At 39.1% G+C, this 15,177-nt stretch overlaps 1 protein-coding gene across 2 annotated transcripts; it reads left to right on the forward strand.

Moving 5' to 3' along the window:
• The first annotated feature begins 4,596 nt into the window (after window positions 1-4,596).
• Window positions 4,597-14,889, forward strand: TMEM184C (transmembrane protein 184C). Of its 2 annotated transcripts, XM_082050455.1 has the most exons (11): window positions 4,767-4,901; window positions 5,646-5,826; window positions 6,403-6,533; window positions 6,631-6,667; window positions 7,464-7,669; window positions 8,471-8,545; window positions 9,416-9,509; window positions 11,125-11,237; window positions 11,826-11,925; window positions 12,446-12,617; window positions 13,063-14,889. In XM_082050455.1, the coding sequence occupies exons 3-11, from the start codon at window positions 6,451-6,453 to the stop codon at window positions 13,353-13,355; spliced, it is 1,173 nt and encodes a 390-aa protein (XP_081906581.1). In that variant the 5' UTR covers window positions 4,767-4,901; window positions 5,646-5,826; window positions 6,403-6,450; the 3' UTR covers window positions 13,356-14,889. The 2 variants fall into 2 exon arrangements, with proteins under 2 accessions (XP_081906580.1, XP_081906581.1); XM_082050454.1 differs by lacking the exon at window positions 5,646-5,826 and having other exon boundaries at window positions 4,597-4,901.
• The last annotated feature ends 288 nt before the right edge of the window (window positions 14,890-15,177 follow it).

A 15,177-nucleotide genomic window follows, 5' to 3' on the forward strand; every position in this document is an offset into this window, starting at 1 on the left:
TATTCTGTATACATTTTGTTCCTATGAATGCCATAATCAGAATGGTTGAGGTTGGAAGGGAGCTCTGGAGGTCATCTTGTCCAAATGCCCTGCAGGGCTACCTAGAGCTAGTTGCCCAGGACCATGTCCAGTTAGGTCTTTGATACCTCCAAGACTGGAGACTCCACAGTCTCTCTGAGCAACCTGTTCCAGTCCTGAGTCACATTAAGTAAGTGCTTCCTTAACAAATCATACCAAACAGTCCTCTTTGCTAAAAGAAAAACCCCCAAAATATTTGAATTTTAATTTGTCTTTCATCTGGAGCGTGGACTTTTAGCAACCCAGTATACTGGCTCAGTTAAAACTGGATCTAAATGTTGTTTGTTCTTAACTGAAAGTTGTATCTGATACAAGTTTGGAAAGCTTTTTCTATTACAGAATTCTCCAGGGAGATCCTGCCATCAAGAACCAAGTGGCAAGAAGACTTCATAATAATCTTGCTGAATTTCCAAACATTTGGCATGCATTCTTTCCATTCTTTCACAGGAATGATGTGCCCTTCTAAGGAGTTGCGTATGAGGGTTATTTACACTTGATTATTTCATGTTCACCACTTCCTTTTACACAGCCCCTACTTGTTCCTTTGTAATAAGTTACATTACTTAATATATTTTGAAGCATCATACATAAAATAAATGAATAAAACCATCAGTGCTTTGCCAAGAAAATACAGATGTCCATTCACTGCAACAGGAGTTCATATTTTAAAATGTCAAAGAGCCTAGTGATAGTAGGCAGCTAACAAGTCCCTGGCTAGCTAACATGCAAAAGTCTGACTAAGTATGAAAACAAAGAAGCCACATCTTGAGTTACTACCCAAACTGCAGGTTACAGATGCTTCTGGATTGGAACAACAGTCATTCCCTTCAATGTCATCCACAAAAGAAACAAGGAAGTAATCAGAATGTGATGGCAGCATTTCCATAACAAAGATCAATTTCTTAGAACTGATGACAGCCCTGTGATAGAAAACTGATGATGGAAAGGAGAAAATAAATTAAATTGAGCTTTTAACTCTCATTACGTTTTAATAAAATGAAATAAAAATGCACTAGTAAGGTTGCTGGTGTGAATAAGAACCAGACTCAAATGTGAACTAATCAGCTGTATCACACCTCACAGAGCTGACAGTAATACCACCAGAATACGAGAGGGGAAATCTGTGATTTTCACTGTATGAGAATTTGAGTTTAATCCTTACTGTCCACCCCAGTGAAATTCTGATCAGGCAAGATGGACAGCCCAGTTATCACTAAGAGTCTGCGCTTGCAGAATATAAAGTAAGAAGGAAAAAATTAAGAAAAATATTAAAATAATGGCATAAAAATAAAAATAAAATTCATGAATAATATATACCACATAGTTTTCTAACTGTAATTATAAAATAGACTATTTTCTTTACCATTTTAATTTAGTGAATTATTTATAGGTTTCCATATACTAAGGAATAATTCCAGTTTATTATGTTTTGACACAACTCTCTTTTAAATAAATTTGAAATTCATGAGAGCAGAATGTACATAATGATTGACATCACCAGTAATTCACATCAGTCTTTCCAGTAATGGAGAACGATTCTAGTACAGCTGTTATCTGCAAGAACTGGGGAGTAGCTTTGTTACTCTTTTCTCTAATATTAGAAGCCATTTAATAGTTAGTGAATATGAACTCTGTCGGTTTGGTTTTTAGCAATATTTCACATGTAGCCTCTTGCTAAAAACAAGGAAGTCTGTGTGTGTTCTGGAGGCAGAATTAGTCCCACACAGTGCTGCTAGTTCACTGACAACCCGTACAACACTTGGAAAGTGATTCCTTCTCTTATGTGTCAATTATGACTTTTTCACTGCACAATACTTTGAAAAATTGTAAATTCATGAACGTGAATCTATGTGTGAGGATGAGACTTCGTACAGATGTTTCCTGCATTGCTGAAACAAGACTAAGGGACAAGAATATTTTTAACTGTCAGCTCACAAGAATGCTACATTTTGAGGGCCATATTTTTATTAACTCAAATTCATTTCTGTTATAAAATCATTTTGGTCTATGAAATTATTTTAGAAGCAGAATTGGTTCTTGGCAATGGAAGCTTGGCATAACACACAGTACATGCCCTCAGTTTTGCTAAAAGACGAGTAGTAAAAAAACTTATTTCCTACAAGCACAACAAAAGACTAGAACCTCACAGATCAGTACAGTTCTTCTTTCTGATCAAAACCCCAAAAGTGCTACAAATGATGCAAGAACTTGTATCAAGAACATCACCAAGAAGCTAACTCTCAGCTTGATATTCTTAGGGAAGTAAAAAAAAAAAAAAAAAGGAAAAAATACAACCTAGTGCTTCACCTTCAATGAACCAAAGTATGGGGAAAATTGGAAAACTTAAAAAAAACATTTAATTTACTCATTAATGATGTAAAATGTGTTCTGTCATTTTAGGTATGTTAATTATGGATAAGTTATCATCACAGTTATTTTAGTACTCATGCATTTGGGTTGTCTCCTTTTCCAGAAATGTTCGAAACATTTGGGTTTGTGTCTATTACATGTTTGAGAAAAATATTTATATTTACATACTTCAAAATGACTGAGCTTGTTAGCTTGTAATTTACTAACTTCTTGCACATCTTGCCAATAATGGGTTACATATAAAGAACAAGGGTGAACAGAACAGGCACCTTAACACTGATTTGGTAATACAATACAGAACTGTAGTATTCCACCTCATAACAGTATAGAAAGAACTGTTCTTTAGTGCCACTACCAGTGAACAAGATTCTGTTCACAAGTCTGCTATAAACTCAAGCAAATCAGTTACCTCCGCTAAATTTTTATTTTATTTGTAATACAGGGATGATCCTTCAGTCCCCTTACATTTTTTCTTATCCCTAAACTTTAAAATTCAATTTATAGTTAATGGACTGACTGGTAGAAAATGGTAGAAATGGCAGTTAGGGTATCAGACTTTTTACTTAAGGTGTGCAGGGCTGCTGCTGAGACGACGAAGTCAAACCACTCTTCTAAGCTCTAGATAGTGGTGGGAAAGGCAAGTACCGAAGTAAATAAAATAGATGATATCCAGGTAGAAAAGAAAGGACCTCATAACTCAACCTTATGTGCAGAGGAACCTACCAGTAACTGAGGCTGCTTAGCTTGCTTTGCCTCCTAACACATCAGATGGAGAAGGAAAATTTAACACTGCTGATTATGCCAGTTCTAGGAGAAGCAGTCTGCCACATTTCAGGGGTTTGCTATTTACTGAGTAGGAAATTTCCTTTCACAGTGCACACATCCAATCAAACTATGCTTTCAGTCATCTCGACAATACAAAGACAGCAACTATTCAAAAAAACACATGGCTTCATTATTTGAAAAAAGGTCTGCATGCACCATTGGTAACTTAATAGTGGAAAGCCTGGGCAAACAATTGCAATACAGAGGAAAACGAAAAAAAAAAAAAAAACAACCCAGGAATTTAGCTAGAGAGAAAAAAAAACAAAGGAAGCCAGTCACTGTTCCTTAGTACCTCTTATTCCTTGTGGTTTCTTCCAGCATACGCTTCTCGCTCCCGCCTCAAACTAAAATCTGCAGTTACCTCCTTCCAAGAATTTATAGCTGCATTTCCTTGGATATTTGGCAGGGTGTCACCAATGGTTCTAATTTAGTTAAGCACCTGAGTCCCTGTGGCTTGTCAACAACTACTATAGAGTGAAGTGGCGTTTTAGCAAGGCAAAGAATACAAATGTCTAAATATTTGACATTTAATACAGATTTTTGCGTTATTCGTATGTCCACTTGGGTCTTCATGTCACAGCCTCTCTGCACCAGGTTGCTCACCCCGTCCTGCTCTCACGTGAGTATCCATGGGGGTGTTTTAAACGGGACTGTGTTTACAGAGGCTTTGTCTGCCTGTGCTGTTACACTAGTCGTCTGTGCTTAAGTTTAATTCCCGCAATGTTCGTAAAATAAATCTCACGAGCTCCGGCTCTCCCTGGCGTGACCCAACGTTCCCACGCTCTTCCGCTGAGACATGTGCCTGTCACCCGCGTTATGTGACAATTTCACTGCGGTACCCCCTGGAAGGCCGCCTGCTTCTTCCCGGAACGGCTCGGTACTTAAACACTTCTGCCGGGAACGGGGCCTGGGGGAGCGTTCCCTCAGCTCGGGAAGAGGAACCGAGCCGGAGCGCACCAGCCGCGCGACTAACGGCTGAGCACGCGCGCAGCCGTTAACCGAAACAACGATCTCCGCCGCCAGCCAGCCGCGCGCACTCTGCGCGAGCCCCGTGCCGCGCGGCAACCACCAACGGCCGCTCCGCGCGCCACTGGTGAAACTCGGCTGCGGGAGAGACCATTGACAGGCGGGGAGGAGGGAGACGGAAGAGACCACCCTTCCGGGGAGGGCACGGCCGCTCCGTTCCCAGCCATTGTCCCAGCAGCTGGCCGCCCCTCTTTGGTGGGCGGGGTATGCGCGATAGGCAGGGCGAGGTACCAATTGGCGCGGTCGCTGAGATTGGAGCGGGGTAGCCGAAAGCGCTGCCGGGCGGAAGTGCCGTGGGGGCGTGTGCGCGGGGCGGTACCGGGCAGGGCGCGGAGCGGAGCTGGAGGGGGTTGCGGGCGGCCCCGCCGGTGATGCACGCCCTGCGGAGGCTGCCGGGCCCGGCGCCGACCCGCTGAGGCTCCGCGGGCGAGTGCAGGGGGTTTTCGCCATAGGTGTGCCCGGCGGTGGGCGGTGTCGTCGCGGCCATGCCGTGCACCTGCGGGAACTGGCGGCGGTGGATCCGGCCCCTGGTGGTGCTGCTCTACATCGTGGGGCTGCTGGTGGTGGTGCCGCTCTGCGTCTGGGAGCTGCAGAAGCTGGAGGTAAGGCCCGGGGTGCGGCGGGGAGCCCCCGCGGCTGGGCCTGGGGGGAGGCGGCCAGGCCGGGCGGGGTGGGGGGCACAAGCATCCCGGAATTTGCGGTGGCCCCGGGCGCTGCGGGGCGGCTTCGCTCCGCTCAGGTAGTCGGCAGAGGCCAAGCGGGAAGAGGGGAGAGTGGAGAAGTTGCGCGGCGCTGCTGCGAGCGTTGGTCCCGCGGCTGGAGCGGAGCGAAGGTGGGGCAGGTCGGGCTTACTGTGCTACCGGGCAGGTCGGGGTTACCGGACGGGGTGTCCGTCCCTTTCCGGTTCAAAACCAGTCGGTATTTAAACGGTTGCAACGATGTTGAAGAATCTGGAGCCGTTGCCCGTAGGAGCTCTGCGCTGCCCGGGACTGACACTCTCTGGTCAACCCGGGGTCACTGTTCATAACCTGGTGTTTCAGGCAACTCTGTCTCATGAGGAAAGTTAAGCCAGTAGGTGGAAAAGCTGCTCTTTTGCCTTGGTGGTGCCGTTGTGTGTCACAGCAGCAGCATGGGAATTGCACACGCATGTGACAGTGTTACTTTTCTGACAGACAGATAAATTTTAACCTGAAAATATGTATTTTACGCTTGTTGCGCTAGAGGCAAGCTTTTTCATAGTATACTTCTAACCACTTAGTAAGAGTGCTGTGTGTTTTAAGAGTATTTTAGATTTCCCACTTTGAAACTGATGTGTTTGTTCTTTTCTGGTGCCTTCAAAAATTCAGCACAATGGATGTTTAGATTGCAGTGGTATCTGAAACGTTAAAATCACTAAATCAGATATTGGTGGGAAACTACTCAGAAGTGACCTTTGAGCTGAAAAGCAACAGAAGATGTCGGAAATCAGAGAAGAAAGCCTCAAACAAAAACTGCTTGAGAAGACTCTACTATATTTCTCAGTGTTTGGTATTTAGGATTATTAACATAGTTATTTCTCAGAGAACTTGGTTTTAAAATTGTAGCCTTAAGTTTTAACAGACATTATATGTTTATATATATATATTATGTGTTTCAGATTGTTAAACTAGTTGAAATTGTATACTAGTTAGAACTTGATTTTAAAGCTAAAAATACTTTAAATCCACAAGCTTTCAGAAACTTCATAATGAAGCACTGAAGTGAGAAAAGTTCCAGACCTAAAGCAAGGAAATCCTCTGTGGCTTTCAGGAAATTAAATAGTTAGCATTGGGATGTTTTTGTAGAATATCTTGTGTTTATTAGTGAAGTTTTTGTTTGGTTCTGCATGATCTCTCCTCTCTTATCTGGCTATCTAAGCCAAATAAACAGATAGCAAGAGAGACTTTGGGGTTTTGTATATTTGGAAAAGAGAGTTAGAAAAATTAAACCTAATATTGGGATATAAACTTAATGTCCATCTTAAAACTTTATTCACAGTAAAAAAAAAAAAAATTGCTATACTGGTAAAACTTAGAAGTATTAATACTGAAACTTTGATCTTGCATTCTTCTTTTTCTTTTCAAGGTTGGAATTCATACCAAGGCATGGTTTATTGCAGGCATATTTTTACTAATGACTATACCAATATCTCTCTGGGGAATACTACAACACTTAGTTCATTATACTCAACCTGAATTGCAGAAACCAATAATAAGGTAACGCTTCATGTTCTACCTGTGCTACAAATGTTGAATTGAATTCACACTAAAACCACTGCTAGTAATATTAAATGTTCTTTTGTTATTGCAACAGGATTCTATGGATGGTGCCGATTTACAGTTTAGACAGTGTAAGTGTTCTCTTACTGTTAACAGCTCAATAAAATTCTCTTTGCTGTGGGAGTGAGGAAAAACAGTGTCACAGTTAGCAGAAACAATGCTGCATGGAGAGCTGTAGCCCTACAAACTTCTGGGAATTCCTGTTTGCGGAGTGTCAGAAGCATAGTTTGAACAATATTACATTCTTCTTGTGGAGCTTGTGGGATCACTTTGCTAACTCTTCTTCGCCCGGTCTGTTCTTGCATATCCTTTATGACAGATGTGGAAAGGGGGATGACAAGTGCCTGGTTTTGGTCCTTCCATCCTCACTAAGAGCTGAACTGGAGACCAGACTCATCTAAGTACAAGCTCACAATTCAGTGCCTTACCTTTCTTTCCCGAGTTAGTCGTAGTACTATAATTCTTTCCCAAATAAGTTCTCAAACCCGTATTGACAATGACAATTTTAGAAAAATAGTTCTATCTTGTTGGCTCCTAACAGGAGTAGGTTATGTGTAGGGAATCATCTCCTTGGTTACTTTTAAATTAAAGACTGAATTGCATGGTCAGAGACACAGAGCACCTCTTGTGCAGTGCTTTAAGCATGTTTGAAGCAGCAGAGATGCAATCTGAAGTTCTACTTGTGATTTTACAGACCGTTATTTTATAGCTGTAGCATTACACTCTTATTAGCCAAATGGTTCAAGCCCTTTTTAATTAGTGCCTGCTGTCTAATGAAGTATTGCTTGCTGAACTAGCCAGCCAGTGTTGTCATTGGAATCACTTTTGTCTTTCTTGCATGTAACCTTTTGTGTCCCTCTCTTACAGTGGATAGCTTTGAAATACCCCAAGATTGCAATATATGTGGATACATGTCGAGAATGCTATGAAGCTTATGTCATCTATAATTTTATGGTTTTTCTTTCAAATTATCTAACCAATCGGTATCCAAACCTCGTATTAATAATAGAAGCAAAAGATCAGCAGAGACATCTGCCTCCTCTATGTTGTTGTCCATCATGGGCTATGGGAGAGTGAGTATATGATGACATCTTAAAATTTTAAACTGTGGAACCAGATAGAAACATTTTGTTTTCATATTTAGTAGTATAACTGTTGTTGCTTGGCAGAGTCAGTTTATGGTTTGCACATAAACAAGTTATGGTTTGATTATCAACTATGAACCCTGGCTGAAAGCAGCTCTGAATGTGTTTTCATCTAGCTGTAAAAGATTCTAGAAATCACACTTAGTTACTAATATGCATTGACTCAGGTAGTGCTGAAGGAAGCTTCCTTATTTTTGAAAAAATATTGGAAAATTATTTCCTTGAAATTGCTTCCTTTGCTATCATACGATATTTGCCAAAAACCTCACGTAGAATTGCTGGTAGCCCAGACAGCCTATTGCTTTTACTTTCAGAGGTGAAGGACGAAAGGGCACATGCCTGTGAACTGTTTGTTTCTGCACGCTTAATCTGATAAGCATCTCTCTTAGGAGATTTTGATAAAGCTGTTTAAAATGTTAAAGACAAACTATGAATGTAAGGCATTCTTAAACATCTTCAGGCACAGTGAAAACTGCGTTCTTTTTGTTTAGTCCAGCCAGGATCTTTCCATGGGTGAAAGAAGTGAATCATTGAGTATACCTATCGAAGTCCAGGTCTTTTGTGTATTGTGATATACGTGCTAGATACAGTAACATCTGAGGTCCTGGAAGCAGAAGTTGAAATTACCATGAAATAAAAATTCAGTTTAGTGAAACTACTGAGATCAGGAAATTTCCATAAATGAATTGCTTTAAAATCCTCGTACAATGAATTTTCTTTCTCTTGCAGAGTTTTATTATTTAGATGTAAACTGGGTGTATTGCAGTACACTGTTGTCAGACCATTTACTACCATTATTGCTTTGTAAGTACGCTCATAAATAACTTACATTGATCTTCATTATGTAACTTTGAGTTACACTGGAAAGAATTTTCATGCCCTTTGTATTGAATTGAGGCAGTTTAAACGCAGGCTTGTTGTCTTGAATTCTAAATGGATCCTGGCAATTTGAATCAACCTATGATTTCTTTATGACTTCTCTATAGCAAATGACTATTTGCAGAATTTAAATAATAAATACTTAATGCCTGCTGCTGAAAGCAGTGGAAGAGACTCTGAAGTACTGTTTATGTAGGAAAGACATTTTTATGATCTCTCAATTTTTAGAGACTTTTTCCCTCCTCCCTTCTTGGCTTCCACAATTTGGTATATTTAAATTCAGGTTTCATGTAATTTTAAAAATTGTATTAAAGTTTGCATGTGACAAGCCTGACTGCGTGCCTTCATACATATCATATAACCTGTTATAAAGGAATAGCAGGTAATTACATGTTGATGCTGAAAGCTTAATTTCATAAACTTTGTTTTGATGGTCATTATTCTTAATTCTGTGGGACTGTGGAAGAAGTTGCCATTCACCAAGAATATCCACATAGATATCTATATTACCTGTATGCATTCTAACAGTTAAAAGCAAAATAGCTAAAAAAATGTTCAGTTGTTGAATTCGTTCAACAATGTGATATGTTAACTCTGTATTCAAACACTGTTTTTTCTATGGACAATGCAATACAAACTTCCTGTGCCATGTGCTGTTGGAAACTGCTGTTTCTTGTGCAGACCGAAATGCCCATATTAGAGTAGCAAAAGAGATTTTGATCCATGTAGTGAAGATTAGCATTGCAAGAAAGCAATCATTTACTACATAACAATTAATTCTAAAAATTCTTTCAGAATTTGCGAACTAGTGGGAGTGTATGATGAAGGAAATTTCAGCTTCAACAATGCTTGGACGTACTTGGTCATACTTAACAACATGTCACAGCTAGTGAGTATTGAGAGTGCATCTTTCTGCACTTTTAAGTAATTGTATTAGTATTATTTGAATTTTCTTTTGTGAACTATTCAGATTATTTCTGTTAATGTCTGGTAATTCTTATGGGTAGAATATTTCCCACTGTAAGTCAAAGTTACTGTTAAATATATGCAAAATATTAGGAAAACAGATAATAAAAAAAATATTATTTTTACTATGAAGCTCTGTAAAGGAATAAAGTGCACCACCCCTCACTCCAAACTATTTGATGGGTGAACTGGTATGACCCAGACATGTCAGAGCTCTAGACCTGCCCCTCTGCAGAAGAGATGAGGTCACTCACCCAAGTAGCTTCCTCCAGACACACACACAAAGAACAGGGCTGTGTTAAAAATACCATGTTACAAAGCTGGTGTTAACAATATTGACCGAAAATAATGAAAGGGGTGCTTGCAGTGCTGAGATTCTGGCCTGCATACTACTTTGGAAGAAAAAGCCTGTGTAATTAGAAAGTGCTCCTGTGTGTCTGTTTAGCCAGTGCTTAGGTGTTAAGGACAAAGTTTACTCAAGAGCACTTGCCATTTTACCTTTTAATTATGAATTTAACCATAACAGACTTGAAGCATGTGTGTTTTAAGAGGGGGGAAGTTGTTGCAGTGTGGAAACCCCTGACCAGTAGCCAGCAAGTTTGGTTCAGCTGCCAGATGATGTCAGGCTAAAGCTAAGATATCAGCTCCTAGACCTGAAAATTTCATTTTGGAGGTCACAGATTGCATTTAGTGGCTTGTTGGGAATGCAGAGCAATCATTTTCTGTTTTAGCCACAACATGTTACCCACTGCAAAAGGAGACAACAGCACCAGCTCTGGCTCCTTGCTGCTTTAGCCTTCTCGCCTCCAAGCTTCTTACTTCTCTTGGCAACAGTGGCAGGAATCGGAACAGCATGATGTCCCATCCAAAAAGGCTGTCCTTGTCCTACTGCCACCACTGTGGTTGATGGGTGGCTGTTAAGGAAGGAGCTGTAACTGTTTTCTGCTGTGACATTGTCCTGGCTGACATGCTTGCCTAAAACAAACTTAGTAGTAAGAGGCTAGAGAATGTGCATGAAAAAGGGAGATCAGATCTTTAGGTTTGGCTATACATTAGTTCAGTGGCTTGCAGTTGTCATTAGTAGGAAACTTGTTCAGATTTGTGGTGAAAATTGTATTAATTGCCTTATCTCTCATAAAGAGGTAGCATTTCACGCAGTCCTAACAAAAGCCTTAAAGCATCTGTGCTTTTTCTGCCATTTTCCTTATGATGTGTTTGGCATTGAAAAGATTTAATGGCATCTTCCTCTGCTTTGCTTTAGTTTGTAGATACATGACCTCAGTCTCTGTCTGCCAATACCAAGCATTTCAGAAATACAATTTCAGGCAAAAAAAAGTCAGCTTTAAAACAGTAAGGCAAAGATCCCATATATCCAGAACTCTTTTCTAAAACAGACAGTTTTTTAAGTTTGTCTCATACTGTGATCTACATATATGTGTGTGTGTATATATTTAAAAACAAACAAACAGAGGAGATGCTGTAAAACAACTCCATCACAAAACAAACATGGATTTTCTTAATTTTCTTTTTCTTGTTAGTTTGCTATGTATTGTCTGGTGCTGTTTTACAAAGTACTACGTGAAGAACTGAACCCTATCCAACCTGTTGGCAAGTTCCTTTGTGTGAAGATGGTAGTTTTTGTTTCTTTCTGGTAAGTTAATTATATACTTCTTGCTCTCAGGGTGGATCATAAAAGAGCTAAAAAAGCTGGATTTGCTCCTGAGATTAAAGGCCTCAAAAAATCTCCCCATAATCTTAGTGAAGTGCTGTGAGGGGAAAACGGTACCACTATGTTGGATAGAGCAGTCTTATTCACTTGGGTTTATATTTTAGACTTGATATTTTGCAAGGTGACTCTCAATAACATAATTTATTTTAGAATCTTCACTTGCAGTTATTTCAAAACAAAGAAGATAGGTTTTTGGTGTGGTTTTGTTTTTTTTTTTTTTTTACTTTTTAAAGTAGGAAAAAATACATTAACTTTTCAAAATAAGTTACTATATATTAACAATAAGTTACTATTTAAGCATTACTCACTCTTAGCTGCTAATGAGTGCATTTGACTACCTGAACATTACTCTGTGGGCTGCAGTAATACCCTGAAAGAGAAGCAACTTTAAAGATTTTTGCATGCATGCCTGTATATATAGACATAGAAATAGGCTTTGTTTAACCAGATTTGTTTGGAGTTTTTTTGGCACTATTATTACAGTAATAACAACAATAACAATCTTTATAGGCAAGCTGTGCTTATTGCATTGTTGGTGAAAGTTGGCGTTATTTCTGAGAAACACACCTGGGAATGGAAAAGTGTGGAAGCTGTGGCTACAGGCCTACAGGTAGGAGTAAACAGTTACTTCTTAGGAGGAATGGCTATATGTAAGATGACATAGCCCAACTAACAACAAATTCAGTATCAATCTAGCATGTGTTAATTAAAGTGAGTATGACAAAATTTGCTTGAGACCAGGTATGTTTCAGCCAGTCACTCCAAGTAAGTTTTATGCTCAACACTTGTATATCCATGTGTTGGGCAGGAGGAATGTGCCTCAGTTACATACTTCTGTTGGATATCCTTGCATTTTTTTCATGCAAGAATTCATTGTAGAGCTGCTGCTTGTTGAATATCCACTTGCAGCAAGTGAGCCTATCAGGCAAGGACCAATTCCAATGTGTATATAGTACACATGGTTCTGTGAAGCCTGCCAAGAATATCCTACTGCTGGTGGAAAAGTAGCTGCTGCCAGTATCCTAAAGCAGTTGCAGTACTTCAATTGTAGAAGAAACCCAGAAGCTATTTTTCTCCAGCTACAAATGATTAAATTTTAAGTTATTAAGTTAATGACTCTTTCGTTGCAGGATTTTATCATTTGTGTTGAGATGTTCCTGGCTGCTATTGCACATCACTACAGTTTTTCCTATAAACCTTATGTTCAAGAAGCTGAAGAAGGGTCATGCTTCGACTCTTTTCTTGCTATGTGGGATATTTCTGATATAAGAGCAGACATTTCGGAACAGGTTCGAAATGTCGGTAAGTAACAGACAGATTTGCGTGATCTGTTAACAGTATATACATTTCCAGCTTCATTTTATACTATTATCCATCTCTGTAAGTACCTTGAGAACATCTCATAGCAAATTAGTGGCAGCTGCATTCCTAGAGGAATTTCATGGTGTATCTGGCACGTTGCTCTCTCCAGTACACCTGTTTAGAGTCTACTTTTTAATTTTTCGTTTTCTTTAAAATTGATGGATCACAGGGTAAATTACATGTGTTTTAAATAGAAGACAGGGATGTCTTTTTTTCTTTTAATGGAAAGACATCCTTTTATTACCTAAAGCTTAACAACACCCATATAAAACTGTTATAAAGGAAAAAAATACTCATCTTCTATGACATGCCTGGAGTTTGTGTTCAAAGACCTTGGTATACTGCTGAAAGTGCTAAAAGGTATTTTCATGTGGTGTAATTCCAGGAAGGACAGTTTTGGGCCAGCCAAGGAAAATGTTTTTTCCTGAGGATCATGAACAAAATGAGCATACGAGTTTATTGTCTTCATCTACTCAAGACCCAATTTCTGATGCTGCTTCAATGCCGTCTTCACCCATGGGTCATTATCAGGGGTTTGGACACACTGTGACACCTCTCACAACACCAACAACAGCCCCTGCAGTCGACGGTATTTATAACATTTCCGCTATTCGAGATGCTGAGGAGTCACCTAAACTAGAGCACAATTTATCAGAGAAAGCGTTGGATAAAAGTTAGACTCACCTTTTCTTTGAATGTGTCAAGGAGTCTGTTACATACTTGCCACACATGCTCTGTTAATGTGTATTATTAGTGATCAAAGTTGAAAAGCTTGGAAAAGCAGACAGGAAGAGGATATGGCTGTAACTCGCATCTGAATTCTCAATCTATAATGGATGTATCTGTGAGTACCCTATGGATATAAAACACGCACACTTCAAAAGGTTCTGCATAAATTTAAGAATTAACTCCTTAAACTGCTAAACATTCATACATCTGTGTTACACCAAAAGACAAGTATGTCAAAATTACACTGACTTCTATTAATAGAAAAGAAACATCTGAAAAAATACTCAGCTCTTCTAAAGATGAGGTGTAAATATGATTAGCAATTGAAACTAAGTTTTCCAAGAATGTAATTTAAGGAGAAGAGTAGCAAAAAATGTTTGTATTAGCTTTGGCTGTCCTCTTAATGATGGTAACTTCCCTACCCCAGTGCTGAATGGGGTGTGGACAAAATGGTAACTCCTGTACAGATTCCATCTTCTTCCCTTTCTTGCATAGCTAAATAAAACCCCTTCATTAAGATAATTGTTACAGAGCATCAGCAAAGACTCTATGCAAAGAAAGCATTCCCTACAGGCCTCGCTACAAAATTCCATGCCCAGAACATATGGTTGGTGTATCTGTTGTCTTTGTAGCTCATAATTTGTAAGTCTTTTACATTCAGAAGAGACAGACAGGATATGTTTTGGATTAATACCTTATACTTGACTACTTTTTTCCTATCCTTCTAAAAGAACAACGTTACTACCTTTGAATACATGGCAAGGGGGAATAAAGGATGTCAAAAAGAAAACAGAAAACCAAAATGGTTCCTTTGAGTTGCAATAAATTCATTAACACTAATTTTTTTTTAATCTGTTAAAGCAGGATATCTTTACAATGTGTCTGTAGTAATTTGTATTCATAAATGTGTGTGTGATTATTGTATTATGCTTCTAGTATATCCTAGATTCAAATGTAATAGTTGATTTCTTCCCCTACCACACCAGAAAATACTTTTGCTAAGGTAAAACTAAGTAGCTAGTCTGTTACTGAAGTTACTAGCATTAGATTTCAGACCAAGAAAAAGTACATATGAAAAGGTTATTTTGCAAAAACTGACAAAATTGGAGGGGTATTGTTTTTATCCCATTACCAGATTTTTACTATTATTGCATGTTTGCAATCTGACAAAAAATACCTTTGAGCACTGACCTTTTAAGTGACATTTGAAGCTTCCTTTTCAGCCTTGTTAGCATTTACAGGATAAATTTTTAAATACTGGCTGTCACAGTAAATTCATCTGAAGTGCTTTTTTTTTTTTTTTTTTTTTTTTGCAGTACTAGTGTGATGTAAATATTGCGCCTTACTCACTAGGCTGCATTTTATAGTTGACTATGTACTTGCTGTATCTGAAGTTAGTGGGAAAGTGCAAATCATTATTTTCAATTTGCCAAGTCATTGCCTTTGTTGTAAATAAGCAATTAAAGATTTTATTTAAACTGTTCACCTTCTCTCAATTTGATTTACTGCTCCAGTAATTCAAGAGTATGAAGGAAACGTGAGTATAACTGTTCTCTTCATGGAAGAAGGAGATCTTAAGTATAACTAGTTAAAGAGTTGGTGCTTTTAGTATTTTAAGGCTTGCACTGAAAAGGGAATTCTTGTTGCAGCTAATGAAGAATCAATCTACTTACTTATGCTTGATTCCAGATCTCTTTTTATCCCTGTAATAGCCATGTTCTAAAAGGAAACAACTTGGAAAAGCTCACACCACCTGGCTTCAGTGCACACT

Source organism: Streptopelia decaocto, assembly GCF_964273445.1.
Source record: "Streptopelia decaocto genome assembly, chromosome: 4".
Lineage (NCBI taxonomy): Eukaryota > Metazoa > Chordata > Aves > Columbiformes > Columbidae > Streptopelia > Streptopelia decaocto.

What these genes read in the sequence shown, in the direction of transcription:
- TMEM184C (XM_082050454.1), top strand. Translation starts at nt 4,785, where the DNA reads ATGCCGTGCACCTGCGGGAACTGGCGGCGGTGGATCCGGCCCCTGGTG. An exon ending in TTGCAGAAACCAATAATAAG is followed by an intron (nt 6,534 to 6,630) that starts GTAACGCTTCAT and finishes TTATTGCAACAG; the next exon opens with GATTCTATGGATGGTGCCGA. An exon ending in CCATCATGGGCTATGGGAGA is followed by an intron (nt 7,670 to 8,470) that starts GTGAGTATATGA and finishes TTTCTCTTGCAG; the next exon opens with AGTTTTATTATTTAGATGTA.